Raw genomic sequence first — 22,691 nt, forward strand, 5'->3', positions numbered from 1 at the left:
AGCAAGGCGGTGTGTATATACAGGGAAAAGGTTTCTGTACCTTCTGTAGCATCTGCAGGGTGATGCTCCTGTCCTTGGCAAGTCGCTCACACTCCTGAGAGGCCTGCAGACCCAGCTGGTTGGCCTGGCTCTCCAGGGCAGACACCTTTTCCTGTGGGACACACACGGTAAACATGTGGCTACAGTGCACCGTATGCAACAGCACTCGTTACATTTTTAACACCACAGCCAAATTCGTGATGTCCGATAATGAAGTTCAGTAAGGCTCAGCTCAACGCAACAGTCTGTTATTTGTCACTAGTAAAAAGGCCCATCTTCATATTTGATTAAACCACTTTATTTCTGGCACCCCTATTTTGGGAATGTCTAATAATAGCTGAGAATTGTCAAAAACGTTTGAATATTTCAATTTTGGACATTTTTGAAGAAAAAACACCTGAGATAAATCCATATCCGTGAAAAGAATGGAACAGGAAGCGATTCCATTTCCTTTGGGATTGTGTTTTACACAAGATGGCGCTATTTGCTGAAACTGAGTGGTGTGAACTGAGTGGTGCAACTCCGTGTGGTGGTCCCCGGGGGTTCCCGGGAACTTCCAGACCCACAGGAACGCGGCCAGGGTGACGGCCCGGTTCTGGCGAGCCGCCCTGTTACCGTGTGGGGGTCCCCGGAACATCCAGACCCCCAGGAACGCCCCTAGGGGGCCGGGTCCGAAACGGTTGACAGACATGACTCTCTCTCTCTCACAAGTAAGAGTGTGGTATTCTCTGTCTCGACTGCACTCCCTCCCTCCTTCTCTCTGTCTCTCGCATGCACGCACGCTCCACATTGAAATTAGCAGGCAACAGTGCAATACTCTCTCTCTCTCTCTCTCTCTCCGTTTCTAGCTCAACACCACTTTGGCACCTGTTGGTACGCTAAACATATACATAGGGACCTACAGACATAGGGAGGGACAGACATTGCTGTTCCTAGGAGTGGCTGCACCACTCAAAAAGTTGTCCTTAGCAGTGAGGGCCTTTGGAGACAAAAAAAAGTTGTCAAAAGTCGTCCAGTGGTTTAAAAAAAAAGTCGCTTCACTGACAGTTAGCAACCTGGTGTAGGGACTGAGTGAGCAGTGGCGTGCACAGATAAGCACTAGGGGGTGCTAGAGCACCACCTGCCCTTGCCCTCTGGACAGCAATGTGCAATGTGTGTTTTCTTTTGTACAGTGTACAGTATGTGGACCATGGTGATCAATTCTTGATTTAAAAAAAAAAGCTTCTAATATATTATTTATGCCCCAAAATCTATAAATCTCACACTATTAAGGAAACCGGCCGGTTCACAAGGTGCCCTTTTTTCACTTGAGCACCTGCCCCTCTAAATATCTGTGCACGCCACTGTGAGTGAGTGAGTGAGTGATAAGGAGGGAGTATACTGTCAAAGTCAAAGTCATACGATTTGTCACATACGTTACCGCAGTGAAATTTATTCTCCGCATTTGACCCATCTCTTGGAGCGGTGAGCCGCAGCCAAGGAGTGGTGAGCTGCAGCCGTGCCCGCGCTCGGGAATCATTTGATTAGTAGATTTGACCCCCCAATCCAACCCTTTGATGCTGAGTGCCAAGCAGGGAGGCATTGAGTCCCATTTTTACAGTCTTTGGTATGACCCGGCCGGGGATCGAACCCCGACCTCCCAGTTTCAGGGCGGACACTCTAACCACAAGGCCACTGTCTGGTGTAGTGTAGTATATGTAGGAGGTCAGGGAGATAGATACCTTCCTCTTGGCCATGATCTCATGGTATTCTGCTCTCTCCTGAAGAAGCTGCTGGCTGATGTTCTCCCTCTCCTCCTCCAGGCTGCTCTCTCTCTCCAACTGCTGGAACTCCAGGTCTTCAAACTGCTTGGAGCCCGCCTCCAGCGCCTCGCCGTCCTAACACAGCCCGCCCAAACACACACACCGTTAAAAAATAACACCCACCAAGCCTGGAAACACAGAAGAACAACAACGGCAACACAAAAAACCCTGTACTGGTCCTTGTGTTGAAATGTCGGCATTTCAAATCAAATAAAGAGAGAACTTCTGAGCCCGATAGGATCAGTGAGTGTTCGGCCCCGGTCTGGGACCTCTGTCTGCAGGAATCCAAGAACATTCAGTGCTCAGCGAGTCAGACTGTGTGTGGATGCTGCTACTACAGCATGGCTGTCAGGGAGGTACACCTCCCCCCCTCCCTCCCTGGAGGTATAGGGCTTGCTAAACCAGCCCCGGCCACCGAGAGGAAGCATTGAAGCCAAATGGACATGCTGGCCGATCGTAGGTACTGCAGCGCGAGCCGAACTGGGCCTGAAACATGAACATGCGTCGTACCGGCGCTGTCGAGTCATTTATGACTTGCATTGCTCGTCCATGCTTTCATCCTGCCGCATTCATGAATGCAATTCTATGACGTTTTAAGCCCAAAGTTGGCAGATCCCACCACTTTTCCAACCCAGAAGAAGGGGTGAAAAGGGAGTATGCGTTGAGTGAGCAACACTATGGAAGTGGATGCGAAGTGAATTCCGGTGCCGTCTCTATGTTGCTAAATGGTGAAGTGTTTTCTTTTCATCATTTCTCCAAAACGTCCACTTTGAAGTTGAACCAAGTTAAATCTTCATGAATGTATTCCTGACTATCATTAATGCTACTCAATGTTATTCTAAAGAATACAGATTCCATTTGCATACGAGATGATCATCGTAATAACCAGTTGCTAGTATCATAAGGATACATAAGGATCATAAGGATCAGTCATAGAGGACCAGCTTAGCTTACTAGCTACTAGGGTTGTACGCATATGTGCTTCAGAAGGACAAGTTGCCAATACAGTAAATTAAATATAATTATTTACATTAAAACATTTTTACATTTCTATCCAAAACAACAACATTTGACCAGGATTCAGGCTGACCCACTAGCAGTAGTACTTTAGCCTGGCTAATAAGCCAGACTCAAATCACACTGTCGTGTGGTATTTGAGTCTGGAGATGCTGTGTATGGATCTTGTTTCCCGGGAGGCGGGTTCAAACATTTTCTCTTTGACGCAATTGGTCAGAGCTACTGTCAGTCAAAGGTCTCAAGCATTGAACGTCACTGTACCAAAGCCCGCCCATATTGCATACCGTGTCCCGATTGGCCACACCAGTTCTCTGGTGAAGGAAATGGGCGTACAATTGAGCCTCTCCAGACCGTAATCCGCCGGCAGGCAATTTTTTTTTGCCAACGGCTGATTCGGTCTGGCTTATTAGCCAGGCTAGTTGCCAGTGGCCTGGGTGAAATACAGAGACTCTACTGTACTTTTCTGATAGCTTAAAGAACAGCTCTCATGCAGCTTGGAGGAAGCCTACAGTAGATAAAGTGCTGCTACAGAACATAAGACTTTTTTTTCCTGTTTTCTTTTTCAAAAACTGAAATACAGAGAAAAAAATATATGCATAATTTCAGACCATGAATGGTACAAAAAAGGATAGAAGAGACATCTAAAACCAGGCAACAAAAAACAGTCACAGGATTGGAAGGGAGGTCAGAGAGAGATTGGAGCTTGTTAGCGTCTGTGTTAATTGATTAGTTGAGCGATTGCAAGTTATGCATGCGTGCATGAACCACGGGCTGCGTGCCACGAGCAGACACTGCACGACAGGCAGCCCAACACAGGGAGGAGAAACGTGCAACATGACACATTCACATCACAATGAACCAGGTCACATCAGAAACCACAGAGCAGTGGCGCCACCTGAAGCTACGTTCACCTGGTGGGTTCAGTAGCACGTAGGTGTGGTGGTGGTGGTGGTGGCTGGGGAGAGTGGACACATTCCAGCACCTTGTGGTATCACAGAGTCTGGGATTATGTGTGTGTGTGTGTGTGTGTGTGTGTGTGTGTGTGTGTGTGTGTGTGTGTGTGTGTGTGTGTGTGTGTGTGTGTGTGTGTGTGTGTGTGTGTGCATGGTTGTGCATGTGTGTACTATATACTACACTACACCTAAAACAGGCCACAGTGAAATATTTGTAATAAAACGTCTGCACACACACCGCCGGTGGCGTGGCGAATAAATGATTACACAGATCGATAGCCGATCTTAGAGCCGATGCCTTATTCATACAGGTTTGATGCCCAAATTAAATTGTTGGTGACAAATCAATCTGGTTTCCGATTACAAATGGAATTGGCTGCGTCAAACGCATACTATTCACATCCTGTGTGAATGAAACAACAGTTTAAAACATCTACATTTCCGGGGCAAATGAATTGCCTGAGAAAAACACCCCATCAGCGTGTTATTAAGGACCTCAATACCATGAACTGGAGATCTCGGCGAATGCTAAATATCAGAGTTTTCTGGAATAACAATTCATCGTGTTTTTTTTCACGAGGCTCGTCTCTGCCAGCTATGTGTGCTTCAGTTTTTTTCAGAGCCGGTAATGGCTGGGATTGTTCTACAAATACCTTGACTGCACTCGCTCGCTCGCTGCTGGAATTCCCCCCACCCCGCCCACTTAGTGGCTGTGTGTCTATGGGGATGTGTCTATGGGGGTGTCTGAGGCGTAGCTGCCACAGGCTGAAAGATGCTACAGCTTCTAAAATGGAGGGCTGTGAAAGGGTGGGTGTGGGCATAGGAGGAACCACGGGATATGATACGCGTGTGGTGGGGGGTGTGTGTGTGTGTGTGTGTGTGTGTGTGTGTGTGTGTGTGTGTGTGTGTGTGTGTGTGTGTGTGTGTGTGTGTGTGTGTGTGTGTGTCTTTGCTAACATCCCAAATACACCAGATGTTGTCTTTGTTGACACCAGTCACAAAGAGGTCCTGATTCTGGAGGCGGGCTGTGTCTTTGATTTGTACATGGACCAGGCGTTCCAAGACATTCTTAAGTATCAACCATTACTTGGAAGTATAACAAACCTGGGGGTATCACTGTAGATTTGCCATACTGATATCCGGAAGCCTGGGTCATGTGCATAAACTGACCATGAGTGGCCTAAGAATAGCTGGCATGACAAAAAGCAAAGCCAAAACAACTTGCCAAATACTGCTCTGTTTCGGCTGTTCTAGGCAGTTTGTCTGTGTGGAGGAGGAGGAGGTGCCATGTGTATCCTTAAGTGAACATGAACTGTAAACCCCCGTTATATTTGTTTCCTTGTAAAATTAATTGTAATTTGTGGATTCAAATAAAGAAATTGAAATGTGTGTGTGTGGTGGGGAGGGGGGGGGGCAAGGATGGAGGGACTGTCACTACACAAGGTGTAGTGGAGCTGGTCTCCAGCGTGTCCATACGAGGTGTAGTGGAGCTGGTCTCCAGCGTGTCCATACGAGGTGTAGTGGAGCTGGTCTCCAGCGTGTCCATGGGACCCACCCTTTTGAGCTGATCCTGCAACTGTTCCCGCAGGGACTCGGGACAGTTGTGCAGCTGGTTCTTCAGTTCAGCGTAACCCTCCCGCACGGTCTCCAGGGCCTGGCGCTCAGCCTCAACATTAGCCCTCTCCTAGAAACACAACACAACACAACACGCATAAAACACATGCACACGCGCACACACACGCACGCACGCACACACACGCCCACACACACACACACACACACACAATGGATGGAGGAGAGAGAAACACACATCCCCCAAAAAAGACACTGCTAAAAAGGTTCACAATTCACACACCATGCAGATGTTAAAGAGGTCACAACAAACCCTTTCCAAGGTCAACGGAACCCAAATAAGTGCTGTGAAACGATCATCGGCAGTCAAGTAGGAAGTAGGAGCCATAGATTCAGAATAACAGATAGAGTGAAAATGTGCAGTTGACGAATGTGGTGATTCCGTAACGTTACTTGTTTTACCTTGCCTGCTTTAGTTCAGAATAAACTCTAGAGAATAACTTTTGGTTTTGGTTGACAGAACCTTCAGTTTATGCATGCATGACTGCGTTCAACTCGTTCATGTTCTTAAAATGAAGTCTATTGGTCCTCAATCAATACAATGAGTACACAGGTTTTAAATAACCTGCATGGCCATTTTAGATACCTTTGTATAGTCCATTACTAGAGCATATTATTCGCAGGCAATTTGAAAAGCAGTAGTTCATGTTTCTAGAACTTTCTACGTTGTGGTGACAATGGAGAGGCGCTGCAGTACGTCCCCTGAGCGCTGCTCTGGTCGCGAGGTCAGGAAACGATCAATAACAACAAACCTCTGTAGTTTATCTCCATTAAAGCAGAAAGTCTTTCAGGGAAAATGCAGTCCTGAAGTGAACTATACTCTTTCATACTGTAATAACTAGGAGGCAGTTTGTTTTTGTCCCATTCTGGACGGGAACCCGTTTTGGTGTTTTAACTAAGCATTATGTTATACTTTAGCTATTGAAAAATAGCAGATCTACAAGCTCATAGCGCGCCACCGAGTGGCGCGCTACAAGCTTGTAGGTCTGCTATTTTGGGGGAGAGAGAGGTTGGAGTGACATGCAGTAAAGGCCTTCGGGATCGGGAGTCGAACCCGCGGCACACTGCCAGACTCGGACTACCGGCCAAGGTGCCTGGACCGCTGAGCCACGGCCCAGGCCACTTAGTTTTAAGTCCCAGCTGGAAACCCCGGAGAAAGAAAGGGTTGAGGTCGGTTTTTACTTGCATTAAAACCCTAGTGGTAGTCAGTAACGTCTAGAGGAACTTACAGCATGTACTGTGTAATGTATTTTTAAGCAAAAATATTCAGATCGCACACCTTTGCTTTGGATTGTATTTTCCGAGGCAGACAATAGAGCGTCGCAGTCCCGCCCCCTCGAGAGACCCGGAAAATAAATCCCCGTTCATTTTCCTCATAGATTTTTCAGAAAATATTTATTTAAAGAACGTTTACGCCGTGGACAAAGCCAACTTTGTCGTGACAAATCATGACAATAAACACAATGTTTTGGGCCAAACAAAGAATTAGAAAGTAGAAAAAAACGGCAGGTTACAACACTTTTTGTTGTTGTTTTTCTTCTTTGTAATTATTTGTTTGGTCCAAAATATTGTGTTTGTTGTCATGATTTGTCACGACTCGAGTTGGCTTCGTACGACGCTTAAAAGGTCTTTAAATAAATACTTTTTGAAATGTCTATGAGAAAAATGCATTGGGATTCATTTCCTGGGCCTGGCGTCGTCATGAAAGGGGGCGGGACTGCAACGCTCTATAGGGTGGTTGAAAGAGAGACATTCACTGGGAGCCACAGGAATAAGGCACCAGTGTGATTCCACCTTGGGCCACTAGGGGTCAGACTGGGTCTCAACCACTGTATATTGTATTTTTGACTTTTTTTGTGATTGACACAGATACAGTACATCAGGTGAAGCTTAGATCTTTTTTTTTTTTTTTTACGAGAGAGAGAGATGAATGCTTATTTTCCTCTCAAAACACCTGCAGGTCTGAACTTGTTCAGTGGAAATCAGAAACTGTGTCATTTGGAAGTGTGTGTGTGTGTGTGTGTGTGTGTGTGTGTGTGGGGGGGGGGGGGGGGTATTGAGATTCAGTACAATTTAGAGACACAGGAATCTCTAAATTGCAGAGTGGCTAGATGACTAATTGCTACACAAGAAAGTGAAAATGGTTATTGTGCCTCAAGCTGCTCTTTTCTCCTCTCTCTCTCTCTCTCTTTCTGCTGCCGTTTAAATGTGGTTGATGCAGGTAAGAACAGGAAGGACCCCCTGGGGGTGCAACCACTGCACAGAGCAGGCTGGTGGTTTTAACCATCAAGACTTATCCCTCCTCAGCGCCTTCTTCACTATTATTTATCCTCTATTTTTTCCCACCTATACAGCACAGACAGACCGTTTTATACCAAAATAAACCGGCGATCCTACCGTAGTTCTACCGTAGTCCCAACATCCTATAAAAGGTATGTTTGTGTGTCAATAAATGTTTCCACGTGCCTCCATAATCTTATTGATGTTTTCATGTCACACTAGTGTCTGCACTGCAAAACAGAACAACGTCCTCGTATTAATTAAACTCATGCTTCCGAGTGACACATTCTGTGCAGGACAGATCCAAGGAAATCATTCCACAGCAGATCTCGCTGACACTGACAAAAACAATAACCACTTATAACCACCCTATATATGCTTTGTTGACCACAGGCTCCCCCCCCCCAGGGCTCTATCCTTGACCCCTTCCTTTTTGTTCCTCTGAGCACCAAATCACTTCGCCCAAAAAAATAGCCGAACTACAAGCTAACAGCACGTCACGTAACGTTGCGACGTGCTGTTAGCTTGGTACAGTATAGATAGAGGCTAGTTTTTGTCTTGTACAGTATAGATAGAGGCTAGTTTTTGTCTTGTACAGTATAGATAGAGGCTAGTTTTTGTCTTGTACAGTATAGATAGAGGCTAGTTTTTGTCTTGTACAGTATAGATAGAGGCTAGTTTTTGTCTTGTACAGTATAGATAGAGGCTAGTTTTTGTCTTGTACAGTATAGATAGAGGCTAGTTTTTGTCTTGTACAGTATAGATAGAGGCTAGTTTTTGTCTTGTACAGTATAGATAGAGGCTAGTTTTTGTCTTGTACAGTATAGATAGAGGCTAGTTTTTGTCTTGTACAGTATAGATAGAGGCTAGTTTTTGTCTTGTACAGTATAGATAGAGGCTAGTTTTTGTCTTGTACAGTATAGATAGAGGCTAGTTTTTGTCTTGTACAGTATAGATAGAGGCTAGTTGTTGTCTTGTACAGTATAGATAGAGGCTAGTTTTTGTCTTGTACAGTATAGATAGAGGCTAGTTTTTGTCTTGTACAGTATAGATAGAGGCTAGTTATTTGCGGGATAATCGCCTATCATGACATGCCCAGAACAGAGACGCTAGGGTTGAAGTGGTTAACCCATTTTGGGCGGGAACCCCTTTTGGTGTTTTAAGCATTGTTATACTATGAACTTGTAGGTCTGCTATTTTTGAAAAATCGTGAAAATGTGCCTCAAATATTTTTTTCAGATGGGAGGGCATATTACATGTACTTTTTGGGGTCCTTGACATGAAATACCACACAACACCACTGATACAGAAACATAAGGTTTTTCAGGAAAATGTCAGGATTTCAAAGACATTTTTTAAAATTCAACATCAGGTCTAAATGACACTAGAGACTGGTTGTGAAGAACGGTGAAGACACAGAAAACCAGCGATGGGTTAAATGTTACTGTTAATAATGTGTTGGTTAGTGCAGTCGAGACGAGCCCAGCGGAAACAGGAGCAACAGAGGAAAACACCTGGAGAGAATGCACTCCTTTAATTTGACCCTTGAAAAGAAAAGTGATTCAAAGTGTCGGCACTGGACAGGAAATTATTTTCAGTCAGCACCAGCAAATGTGATATGAGACACAAAACCCCAGACACCAAGATGTAAAAGGAATGTTGGTTTGGAAATAAAAAGGCAACATAGGAACTAAACCAGGAGGAGACCAGACGCAATAGTGACCAAATGGACAATGTAAGAGAGTAAGTGGAACATAAGTGTGTGTGCGTGCGTGGCGTGCGTGTGGGAGAGAGAGACAGGGTTACAGACTTACAGTGTGTACTGTATAATGCATGACAGGGTATCTCTCTCTCTCTCTCTACCTTGTCCTTCTCTCTCTGAATGACGTTCTCCAGTTCGTCCAGTTTCCGTTGCAGCTGAGAGACGATGTCGGCCTCGGCCTCGATCTGGTCCAGCTCCGCCTGCCTCTCGCCCTGCAGCAGAGCACGCTCCATCTCCGCCTGGGGGACAGGAGAGGAACAAAATAATCATCAAATACTTGCTGCCCTGTCCAGGATGTCTGACACTATATTTGAGTGTGTGTGTGTGTGTGGGGGGGGGGGGGGGGGGGGGGGACTCGCATACATAATGTGTATCACATTAATTGATACATTCATGTTTTAATACTCAGGACTGTGCTTCCCAAATTGTCCCCAAAGGGAACATAAGTTTCACATTGAATAGCAGAACCTCTAGCTGTCAACCTGAGGGAGCAGAGGGATTTATTGATGATGTATAATCGATCACACAACATCAATCATTATGACTAAATGGCCAATAAAACTTAATTAAAATGTGATATGTGCCAGTGGATGAGCCGATTGTGCGCCGCCAACACACAGTTCAATTCCATCCGCAGAACCCATGATGCAAGTGTAGGTTTAATTATGTTATCTATATAACAACATGTTCTCTACCTCCTGTTTGGACTCCTGGAGTTGCTGGTCCAGCTCGGTCAGACGGTTCTTGAGTTCATCAACACGAGACAAAACCCTGACCCGTTCGTCCTCCAGGATATTGAGCTCAACAACAGAAACGCCGGACGGACTGGACGAGTCCTCATGCTGCAGAGAGAGAGAGAGAAAAACAAAACAAAAAAGAGTGAGAGGAAGAGAGAAAGAGAGATTAGAATAGAGGGAGAGATATTGTGACATAATGAGATGAGAAGAATTTGAGAAAGTCTGAGATAAGAGTTTGCAGAAAACACTAGGAATATGATGATAGAATATTCACAACAATATCCCCCAGACTGAGTCAGGACACACAGAATGCAGTTGGTGGAATTCTGATGGCCTTAAAGTGAAGGTCACTTGGCTTTGGCAGTGTTCACGTGATTTGATTCTAGCTGAACTCGAACTGCCACAACCCTCCAATCAACAGCACCCATTTGACTAAAAGCTTCATAAAACTTCAGTGGCCATGATGGCATTTTTTTTTATATATCCATCAAGAGCGAGTTCACGCTAAGGGTTGGTTACATCATGCAATATCAACACTGCTGCAAATGCAGAAAAGAAACTATATGAAGATGCTACGTGTGTTGAGTGAAATGTCAGCCACTGCACGGAGATGTACCGTACTGTACGATGAACTGCACCGTGCGCCCCCGGGACGCTTTTTGTCACAATATTCAGTGTGACAGATGTAGAACCTGTGTGAACTCACAGTCAGAATATTCAGTGTGGCAGTCAGACGTGGAAACTCTCTGAACCCACAGAACACACTCATACGGTGCATACGCAACGTTTACCCCGAGCGAACAGACAGTCCATTTATATACAGTGCATATATGTATGCAGTGCCTTTTCAAACGACGGAGTAGCGGAAATAGCCAATCTATAAGCTCGCAATGCAACTCGTGGGGTTGTAGATTGGCTAATTTAGGCAGTTTTTCATACTTTTTGACAATATGCCCAAAGCGCCCGGCTGAAAAGTGGTTACTGATTGTATAATTACAATTTACATTATAAGAAAACATGGTCCAGTTAAGATTCCAAACAACTCAATGACAACAGTGAAGAAAGTGCCGGTAAGCTTTACTTGAAATAAATACTTCCATGTTCACAGGCTCTGTGCATGCCTAACGATAGTCCCGGCCGGGTTTCCCAAAGGTGGCAGAGCCGTTCCCACTTCTGGTGCTATTTTCTATATATATGCTTTGCCTTATTGTCGTGGCAGCAGATTTAACCCTTAAACACATCAAACGTATATGACACCTTGGCTTCATATGTGTTTAAATGTGTTCTTCTAGAACAGGAAAACGGGTACCAGAAACGGAAATGGGTATCGGTAAAACGAGGACTACAGGTATGCTTAGTGCCAATTCAATTCATTGTTGATTTAGTTTAGTGGCAGCTCATCTGGTATGGTGGTGGCACATGCTGGCGTCCATGCAGGGGTGAGGAGGGTGCAAGCAGCGGGCAGGCAGCCAGGCAGGCAGGGGAACACAGCGAGCTAGCCTCTGACCTGTTTGTCTCCATTGTGCAGTGCCGTAGGAGGAGTGCTCCTCACCTCCTGATGCGTGCTCTCCGTGCTGCTGCATTCCTCCTTCAGGTTCTCCTCGTCGCTCTCCCTCTGGCGCTGGGCGTGGTGGCGCAGGCCGGGAGACGGCGTCCTCTCCCTCTGGCGCTGGGCGTGGTGGCGCAGGCCAGGAGACGGCGTCCTCTCCCCCAGCAGGTCCTCCACGGAGGGCCTCCGTCTGCAGTCGGCCAGCGACCCCCCGCCGCCGCCGCCGCCGGGGAAGCCCGTCCTGGACTGGACGGCCGTCTCCATGCCTCCGGGGCCATCGCCTCGGTTGTACTCCGCACAGAGGCTCAGGATGGTCTCCAGACGCTGTCTCTCCTGGTGAGCAAAGAGAACGCACACATAAGCACAGTTCAATATTCAACTCCCAGACGGTTAGCTCAACCGTCTGGGCACCTAGGCTGCTGAGCCAGCCTGATGGCGTGCCGCGGGTTCGACTCCCGATCCCGACGGCATTTGCCGCGTGTCTTCCTCCCATCTCCCTCCCCATTTCCTGTCAGTCTGCTCCCAAGAAGAAGAAACCAGTTGATTTTGACTTTCCTTTAGCTCCACCATCAGGCCAAATGTTCAAATGAGTTAACTGACTGGTGAGACTTTTAGGCCTTATAGAAGTCTATACTGAGACTTTCACTTCAGTTTAGGGCTGCAACTACAGATACATTACATTTCTTAGAGATCATTCTATTGATTACTTTTTAGATTTATTAAACAATCGATTTTCAGTTTCAACAAATTGATGGGGGGGGGGGGGGGAATCAACTATATCCATTAGTCAGATTAACCACGTCAGCCCTATGTTATACTTCATTGTACAACGGGTCACACAAAAATACATAGGAAAATAGCAGATCTACAAGCTACTTAAGGAAAGAAACACACCAACACAATAATATAGTGACTGATTAACCTCGCCTCACCAGGCTTTCCACCACCTCGGGAGCGGATGATATCGTTACGTCATGTTGTAGTATTGTTTTGTAGTCGACAGGCAGGAACAAGGCAGGAACAACAGGCGGCAACTTCCTTTTCCCTCAAACCGATTTTTCTCAATAAAAGCTACAGGCTACGAGAGCTTTTAGTGAGACAAATCGGTTTGAGGGAAAAGGAAGTCGCCGCCTGTTGTTCCTGCCTGTCGACTATCATCCGCTCCCGACAGGATCATATACCCAAATGAAATGGTGCCCAGGCTAGTGACTGATATAGGGAAATGAGGGCTAAAATATTTATATAAATTACCGGTACTGTATATGTAAAAAAAAAAAAAAAAAAACTAGGCTAAAAAAAACTACTCGCGACCCATAAAAATTGGTCCGCGAGTCCACTCCGTGGCCCACTGTTTGGGAACCACTGCTCTAGATGTGCTTTAACTCATTTAGGCCTGATGTAGAAATAAAAGAAAACGTTCGCTCTGAAAGAATATATACCTATTCAAAGATTTGTGCCGCATTTTTACAATTTTTCAAAAATAGCAGACCTACAAGTTCATAGCGCGCCACTCGGTGGCGCGCTATGAGCTTGTAGATCTGCTATTTTTCAATAGCTAAAGTATAACATAATGCTTGAAAGAAACACCAAAAGGGGTTCCCTCCCGCCCAAAATGGGTTAAAATATGTCCTTTGAAGAAAGACAGGAGGACATCAGATTACAGCCAGAGTCTAATTTCCTGTGTGGGTCCTCTGGGCAGAGAATGGATACCAATCTGGAGGCAAAGCCGCTCAGAGAGAAAGGGACAGAATTCTGGCCCGAGGCTAATGAGCTGGAACACAAACCACCTCCATCGTGCCATCTCTGTCACGCTTCAATTCCAACTGACCCACAACTATGACTCACTCAGCAAAACTCTCTGACACGCCCGACGGTCAAATCCAGATGAGACAGGAAACGCCTCAACCGACTACGCCCAGGGGAATACTAGGGTAAAGGCCCAGAGGATCATCAAAGACCATATAGTAGTCACCCACCCTAGCAATGACCTGTTGACCCTGCTACGGCTGAGGTAAACGGTAACGGAGCGTCATGTCCAGTGGCGTGCACAGACATTTAGGGGGGCAGGTGCTCAAGTGAAAAAAGGGCACCTTGTGCAGCGCGTGGAACCTTAATAGTGTGAGATTTATAGATTTTGGGGGCATAAATAATATATTAGAAGCTTTTTTTATCAAGAATTGATCAATGTCACCATGGTCCACATACTGTACACTGTACAATTTTCTATGGACAGCACATGCTGTCCAGAGGGCAAGGGCAGGTGGTGCTCTAGCACCCCCTAGTGTCTATCTGTGCACGCCACTGATCATGTTGCGATCCAGCAGGCTCAGGGACAGTATCTATCTATTGCCAAGTCATCATAACCCTTTTGGAACTAAAACAAGATTACAGTTTGACAGTTTGACACTTGTGATATTTGAAGCTCTGTTTTCAGCATTCTACGCCACTTTACTACCCATGGTTTAACCCATTTTGGGCGGGAACCCCTTTTGGTGTTAGCATTATGTTATGCTTTAGCTATTGAAAAATAGCAGATCTACAAGCTCATAGCGCGCCACCGAGTGGCGCGCTACGAGCTTGTAGGTCTGCTATTTTTTTTAAATCGAAGAACGACTGACATAGAAACATAGCTTTTTCAGAAAACTGTCAGGATGTAGAAGAATCTGATCTCAGGTCAAAATACCACCACCACCCCCTCTCCACCCCAACCCCCTGCTGATGGGTTGTCCAGCTGTGTTCTGGTCTTCTGGATGTCAGCCCACCTACTAGGAAGGTTCCAGCAAGCTGGGACACCGGCATGTAAACTCTGACCTCTTGTACGTCAGCTGCCACAGACCTGCCACAGACCTCCCACCCCACTTCCCACCTGCAGATTCAGTCTTCACTCTTCATGGACAATAATCCCAGAAAAATGTGTCTTAATTGAGGTTCTGCACGTCGGGACGTTCAAATTCTGTATCACGCATGCCATCCTCTCCTTGCTGGCGTTGGAAACCAGGGAGCTATGTGGTATTTTCACACATAACATAACACCAGGGGTCAGTTCTAAGGCATTCCCCCACGGGTGCATAGCAACCACAACAACTGAACAAGTCAATTGTCGACTACACACAACCTCCAGTGCACTGGCTTTAAAACTACTTTCACACAACACCTGAATTGACTATCAAGAATAAGGAAGAGAAAGATGAATGTTTTGACGGGTGCAGTACAAAATGACAACCCACCTCATCTCCTAACCTAACCATAACCGCAAGCACGGGAGCATACACTAGTCCAACATGCGGATGAATGTCGGACTAATGCCCTGTCTGAAAAGCGTCCACCTCCCTGTTTTGACATGGAGGCGAAGAACATCTTCTGTCATGCATTTGGATCCTGACCCACTGCCATAAGGGATAAAGTCCCTCGTAGAGAGAGACATCGTTTTCTGGGTTAGTGTCTGCATGATAAGAAGCTTGTAGCAACCCTTCCATTAGCTTGAAGCTGTAATCAGGGAGATAGCTCTGTTTTTAACAGAGTGGGTGGGAGGACAGAGCCCCGAGCTGTGGTATGGTGCAGTATCATCACCATAATGCAATGAATAATGCATGCTACTGTAGCTGCATACACGCTACCTGAATGCACACGCACGCACGCACACACGCACGCACGCACGCACGCACACACACACACACACACACACACACACACACACACACACACACCCCTTCAAGATCAACCCAATCTGAACTCTGACAATGATCTGACAGGAAGGTAAACTAAGAGCAGATATAATGAAGGTCTCTCTCTCTCTAACACCAGACAGTGTTTATGAAGCTGAAGAGCAGGAAACCAGACAGATTTCATACCATGAAATGTGTGTGTGAGGGGGGTGGGGGGGGTTCTGTGAGTAAATCAACTTGACACACTGTCAAATTAGAAGCCAGACAACCTGCAAATTATGCACAAATCACGCTGGTGCTCTCCGACTGCCTACCACATCTGTTGTCAACCTTTTCTTTTTCCCCTCCCGCGTGGGCTTTTTAGAAAGCGGAGGTGTGTTGAGGCTACAACCACTTCCCAAAAGGTCAGACATTTCCGTTTATGAGCTTTGAGCCTTTCTGTAGATGTCGTTAGCACACCCCCTTGGGCTCAGACAGGAGGCTGAGAAGAAGCAGCAGGGAGGGAGAGTGGGTCCAAATGGGTTTACCAGACATCAGTGATGATGGCCTGATTAGAAGCAGCAAACAGACATTTGATGATTTGATCTCCACAATGTGGATGTAGAATCCCCAATCGTTTGTTTTCGAGGGAGAGCCAGTGCATCCCCACACCTTCCCCCGGCAGGTGCCGCCCCTCCCCCCAGCCCCTCCCCCCAGCAGCACCGCGTCTGATTGCACTCGCTCCTTCTGGGGTTTTTACCTGCTGGCTGGCTGGCTGGCTGACTGACTGACTGACTGACTGACTGACTGACTGAATATAAGACGGACTGACTGACTGACTGACTGACTGACTGACTGAATATAAGACGGACTGACTGACTGACTGACTGACTGAATATAAGACGGACTGACTGACTGACTGACTGACTGGCTGACTGGCTGACTGGCTGACTGGCTAACTGACTGAATAGAAGACGGACTGACTGCAGGCTAGCTGACTGAATGCCTGGTACAGTGGGCTGACAGCCAAGCACATCCAAAATAATGAAAATAACTTCATGATTTTGAAGCATTTTACAACTGCCACCGTTTTAAAAGCAGTTTCATGATACGGCCTTATTCTTACCATCAAAGCTAAAACTAAACATTTGCGCAATCCTAAAGAACAAAATAAAGACTAACAAGGCAAGGCCTACTGACTCGCATGGTGGAGTCGGGGAGATGTTAGAATAGACTGGGATACAAACACATGCACGCTCACACAGACACCCAGTCTTTACAAACACATGCACGCTCACACAGACACCCAGTCTTTACAAACACATGCACGCTCACACAGACACCCAGTCTTTCGCCGGAAGCAGGCTAGCTTAAAGTTGAACAAATACAGGCCTTCTACAGCTGTTCACTCCTCTCTAGGGCGCCCTAATTGCCACCATGCAGAGATTAGAATTAGATTTGGGGGAGATGTATAAGCAGAGTATCTTTCCTTAGCAGAACCCCTTAAAATAAAATAAAATAAAATAAAATAAAATAAAATAAAATAAAATAAAATAAAATAAAATAAAATAAAATAAAATAAAATAAAATAAAATAAAATAAAATAAAATAAAATAAAATAAAATAAAATAAAATAAAATAAAATAAAATAAAATAAAATAAAATAAAATAAATCGTTTCTCATCTCTGTGTGTTGTGGACGTGTTTAGTGGTGACTTGGACATCCCAAGTTTATAATCAGGATGAATACAGTAAAGAGACTCCTTTCAACAGTCCCACCAGTTAACTTTTCTCACTGCCTGCCCGCCCTGCAGGACATCAAGTTGCAGTCACAAGGCTAACCACAGAAAACACACACACACACACACACACACACACACACACACACACACACACACACACACACACACACACACACACACACACACACACACACACACACACACACACACACACACACACACACACACACACACACACACACACACACACACACACACACACACACTAATCTCTGACAAAATAAATCGTATGAAAAACATCATCAGTTCATCGTCAATCAAAATCACACCCATGTGAACTGAGTGGTGCAACTCCCCTCTCCCCCCCCAGTGTCTGGCACAACAGCGCCACTTTTGCCCCTACTGCTACTCATAGTCACACACATAGGTTAACAAACACGGACATTGCTGTTTCTTGGAGTGGTTGCACCACTCAAAAACTAATAAATCCAGTCGGTACTTGAGTGAATGAATGAATGAATGAATACTTCATTAGGTCCCTTGACTCCCTTGTCCTTACTTGCCTTTCAAAGTGTCAGTACAGTGTAGTACTGTACTACCAAAAAGTATTTAACAAAGAAACAGTAAAATCGCCACTGAAGTGTAAATCCAATACATGTGTGCGCACATGCGTGTGCATGCGTGCGTGTGTGTGTATGTGTACTGGTACTGTTACCTCTCCTTGAGAGAGGCATTCCTCTGCCTGCTTAGTTCCAAGCATTCCCTAAGCTCTGAGTGTGGTGCCTGGCTGTCTTGGAGGCCAAACCTGAATTCACACAGTCTACTTACCCCCGGCCCCCTTTCCGTTGGCGTACTCCAAAAAAAAAGAAAAACTCACACAAAGTCTTTTTTGTTACAAACCTTAACAGCTGAAGTTGCACTGCAAAAATGGTAACCGTTGAAAAGGAGTGATATGTACTCTGCCCATATAAAATAGTAAAAATACTGGCGGACACATTGTGTGGCTCAATCTCCAAATTCAGTAAAGCATTTTCTATCTCATGTTGACCGCCTTACACTCGTGCCCCCGATTGAACCTGAATAGCTGTCGCCTGACTAGCCAACCTGTCTTGTCTGGATGTTTGTGACCAGTAACTGCTTTGTATATTGACTATATTGGAGTTTTTTTTGTTTTTGTTTTTTTTAAATATATATATATATATATATTTTTTTTAATGTTCTTTGGTTGTCTTGATTTGGAATTTGTGTTTTGTTTGTTTACGTTTGTTTGTATTTCTTAATTTACTTCTATATTTTTTAAAAAAAAGAAAAAATAATAAACAGAACATTAAAAAAAAAAAAAAATACTGGCGGACAGAACAGTGGCCAATGGCGGCCTGGTGAACGGCATACACCAGGTGAATGATGGATGCTCTGATTGCTCTCATCCCGAGTGACAGAACAACCAGTTTAGATTAACCCATATATATAACCCTACAAAGATTATGATGTTCAGGAGAACTGACAGATTAGATCTAGGAGGACAATGCTTTTTTTTTTCTTCCCTTCTTTGTTATTTACGCTCGTGCAGATAGTTCTCTAGTGACTTTTCGCTGCAGTTTCTCCTTCCTTCCTTCCTTCCTTAACTTACATCCTTGTTTCCAGCCTCCCGGCATTCAGGATTTTTTCCCTCGTTCCTCCTCGTTTTCCCCAGCAGTCGGTGCGTTCCCCCCCCCCCCCCCCCCCCCCCCCCCCCCTTCTCCGTCGTCCCCAATTCTCTTTCCTTTATCCTATTCTTTCCGTTGAGAAGGGCGGCACCTGTGTATCTTTAATTGGTAGAGGCAACTTTTTTTTTTTTTAAATCTTACATCACGTCGTCAGACGTGAATAGAACCTTGGTAGTAAGTACACCTCGAGAGCAGGATTCAATAGTTCAACTAAACCCCAAAAAAACAAAGCGCTTCTTTATTTCTCTCTCGCTACCTCCATGTATATATCATTTTTATATACAGTATATCTATATATATATATATGTATCTCTTCGGGCGGTGTAGCAGAAGATTCACAAGCTCCGTTCCTCGGTTAAATCGTCTGCAAAACAAACCATGTTGGTGGTAATCATCAGCTGCTCTCCATGGGAAGGTTTCATATTTTTCAGTGGCACTGTCCCTGGGGAGAAGGAACAGACGCCTCTTAACGAGGGCCGTGTTCCTCCTCCTCCTTGGTGGAACATGGAGCAACGGAACAGGCTTCAAAGCCAAGCGCACCAGAGAGCCCTCAGGCTCTACCCGACTCTCCTGGTAATAAACTGGCCCTCTCCACGCCGCACTCAGTGCACTGAGCTTTAAGTGTGAGTTCGGCAATTCCAGACATATTGTATATAATTTGTCTCGTACATAGGCCTACCTGTAGTACTTGGAAGCGCCAGTGAATATCAGCTCCAGAGTCTGAGCTGCCAGTAGAAATGGCGTGCTCTCATTTATTCTAGACACTTGGTGCTAACAAGCTCTCCAAACAGAATGTGTCAAAAAAAAAAAAAAAACTCCCGAAAAGCCAGTCTGTGGAAGCGTTAACCAATTTAGGCCTGACGTCGAAATTTAAAAAATGTCTTCTGAATCAAGGAATATTTCATGTCAAGGACCCCAAAAATGATATGTAATTGGCCTCCGACCCCCATCTGAAAATATGTTGTTCCAGGAACCCCTCAGAAGCAAAGATTTGAGTTAAAAACGTTCGCTCTGAAAGAACATACTATTCAAAGATTTGTGCCACATTTTCACAATTTTTCAAAAATAGCAGACCTACAAGCTCGTAGCGCGCCACTCGGTGGCGTGCTATGAGCTTGTAGATCTGCTATTTTTCAATAGCTAAATTATAACATAATGTTTAAAACACCAATTGGGGTTCCCGCCCAGAATGGGTTAAGGTGATCCACTGTCTGCTATCTTTACCTTCACGGGCAGCAGCTGGGTACTGTTTTCACCCTGTGGATAGGCTCATCCAAAACGCCAAAGCCAGGCTACATGTACAAATGTTTACAATCTGACCTGATCATACCTAGCCCAATTTGGGCGGGAACCCCTTTTGGTGATAGCATTATGTTATGCTTTAGCTATTGAAAAATAGCAGATCTACAAGCTCATAGCGCGCCACCGAGTGGCGCGCTACGAGCTTGTAGGTCTGCTATTTTTTGAAAAATCGAAGAACGACTGACATAGAAACATAGCTTTTTCAGAAAACTGTCATTTTCAAACAGACATTTTTAGAATCTGATCTCAGGTCAAAATGGGCTAGTAGAGACTGCACTGGTGCCATCTTCCACTAAGACAGCCACACACACAAAAAGACAGCACCAGTGCAGTCTTAGTGAATGTGTGCATGATGACAGAAGTGTCATGAAATCAGAGCTAACTTTTCTGTTTACTCCCAATCCCCCCCCTGGAACCAGCCTATATGAATTGTTATTTTGGAGTTATTTTGACACAACCTGTTTGGAATGCCTTTTTAACGGCAAGATGCTAGAAACAGGAGCTCACTGTTCCGCAACAGTTGCCTCTGGAGCTATATTCACTATACAGGCCCAAATAGCCTACTATCTAAGAGTCTCAAACATATCCATCTATCTTATTTATCTTATGCACCAAGTCTCTGTCTGTCTGTCTGTATGTCTGTCTGTGTGTAATCCACGTAACTCGAGAACCGTTCGCCCCACCGACTTCAAATTCGACACATGCGTTCCACACCACCGCAGGGGGTGCCGTGCCTGGTGTCGAGTCGGTCGGACCCACGGTTGTCCAGAACCGCCCCCAAAAAGGCCTCTGCCCGGGCTCTGTCTAGACCAGGCCCCTGTCCAGCGTTCATATATGGAGCTGGCCTGTTCTGACCTCACAACACTCCATATGTGGGCATGGCTGACACAGAACTCCACAAGCTGGCCTGTTCTGACATCCCATCACTCCATATTTGGGCTTGCCTGACACAGAACTCCACAAGCTGGCCTGTTCTGACATCCCAACACTCCATATTTGGGCATGGCTGACACAGAACTCCATATATAGGAATAAAGGGACAAAGAGAGATAAATAAATAAATCTGACATCATTCTGATTCACAATCGTAGAATCAGAATCGTTTGATTTGAACATATTTGAACACATTTGAATACATATTACAAATGTAAATCACCTAGGCCCAAGCGTTCAACATTTTGAATCCCTATCTGAGTGGGTCAGATTAGGATTTGAGGTGTTTTGATGAATCAAACTTTCATTTAAAATTGACATGTTTTCTGAAATGATTCTATGATCAGATATCAAAGTGATTCCAACCATGTTTTTGAGTGGTGCAAACCACTCCAACAACCAGCTTTGTCTGTATCTATGTTTGTGTACCTGTGTACGTGTCCATGCACAGGTGAGCATGGTTACTATGGTCACTGACATTACGTCAGACCACAGCTGATCAGGCTATATAAGACCTTGCACCACTCAGTTCACACGGGTGTGATTTCTTTTTTTACTATTACCCAAAATCCGAATCAGATCCACTCAGATTAAAAGAGACTTAGTTCAACGTTGCATACATTGGATTGACTGTGTGAGAAGTTCAACTGAAGTTAACTGAAAGTAGGGGTGGGCGATATGGAAAAATAAAATATGAAATTTTTTCAAGCAGTATCACGATACACGATATTATCATTATCTTTTTCATGTTGTTTTTTATGGTTATTCTTCAAGTTACTTAACAGTACAACCACCTACAAGGTAACAAAAACTTAAAGAAAAAGGAGTAACAGAACAAAATACCAAAATAAAAATACTTATTATTATTTTTGGGTAATGAAACCGTCGTTCTACAGAAGTATAAAAGAACTGCAGATCATAGAATGTGCATTCACTCTATCACAATTTATACGATATCTCTGTATAATCCCCCCCAAAAATATATACATAGTTGATATACTTAGGGGTAGGCATGTAATGATACACTCAACTCACGATACGATACGTATCACGATATGAGGTTCACGATACGATTTTTCACGATTTTTTTTTTATGATTTATCTTCCCCCCAAGATATTTTTATTTAACTACATTGCAAAAGTAACATTACTTTTCATGTAAAATTACTTCATTTCTGTGCAACAACTGTAAACATGCTTTCATGTTTAAACGTAGCTCGAGTTAACATTTCTTCTTTTCTTTGATGGCATCTTAGCATAGATGTAGACCTATTTGACAGTGCAGAAACATAATTGCCTTCCTTGATGTATTAATGAGCATCAATAACCACCTGGGCACATTCAGACACATACAGCTCCCCTCTGCAGGCCTCTACTACTGAAAGTGACTGCATGGAGTCTGTCTCATTTCTCTCCAAAAGCACGTGAATATGATGGAATATGATTACAGCTCACATATCATATCACACACTAGCCCCCCAAAAAAAAATATTATTGTATATATATTGATTTTTAATAAATCGATACATATCGTCGGGATATAATATCGATATAGATCGATATACGATATATCGTTACATGCCTACTTTTTTG

The 22,691-nt window shown here is 44.7% G+C and overlaps 1 protein-coding gene across 1 annotated transcript in view; it reads right to left on the bottom strand.

Annotated features, from left to right (window-relative positions):
• Positions 1-22,691, bottom strand: part of phldb1b (pleckstrin homology-like domain, family B, member 1b) — a 100,962-nt gene that overhangs the window by 21,129 nt on the left and 57,142 nt on the right. Inside the window, exons 7-12 of the mRNA XM_079514364.1 lie at positions 11,730-12,104; positions 10,181-10,327; positions 9,587-9,724; positions 5,367-5,495; positions 1,761-1,916; positions 41-151 (exon numbers count right to left, since the gene is read on the bottom strand). Coding sequence (XP_079370490.1) covers positions 41-151; positions 1,761-1,916; positions 5,367-5,495; positions 9,587-9,724; positions 10,181-10,327; positions 11,730-12,104 — 1,056 coding nt within the window. The remainder of the gene's footprint in view (positions 1-40; positions 152-1,760; positions 1,917-5,366; positions 5,496-9,586; positions 9,725-10,180; positions 10,328-11,729; positions 12,105-22,691) is intronic.

Source organism: Electrona antarctica (genome assembly GCF_951216825.1).
Source record: "Electrona antarctica genome assembly, chromosome: 11".
NCBI classification, from domain to species: Eukaryota; Metazoa; Chordata; class Actinopteri; order Myctophiformes; family Myctophidae; genus Electrona; species Electrona antarctica.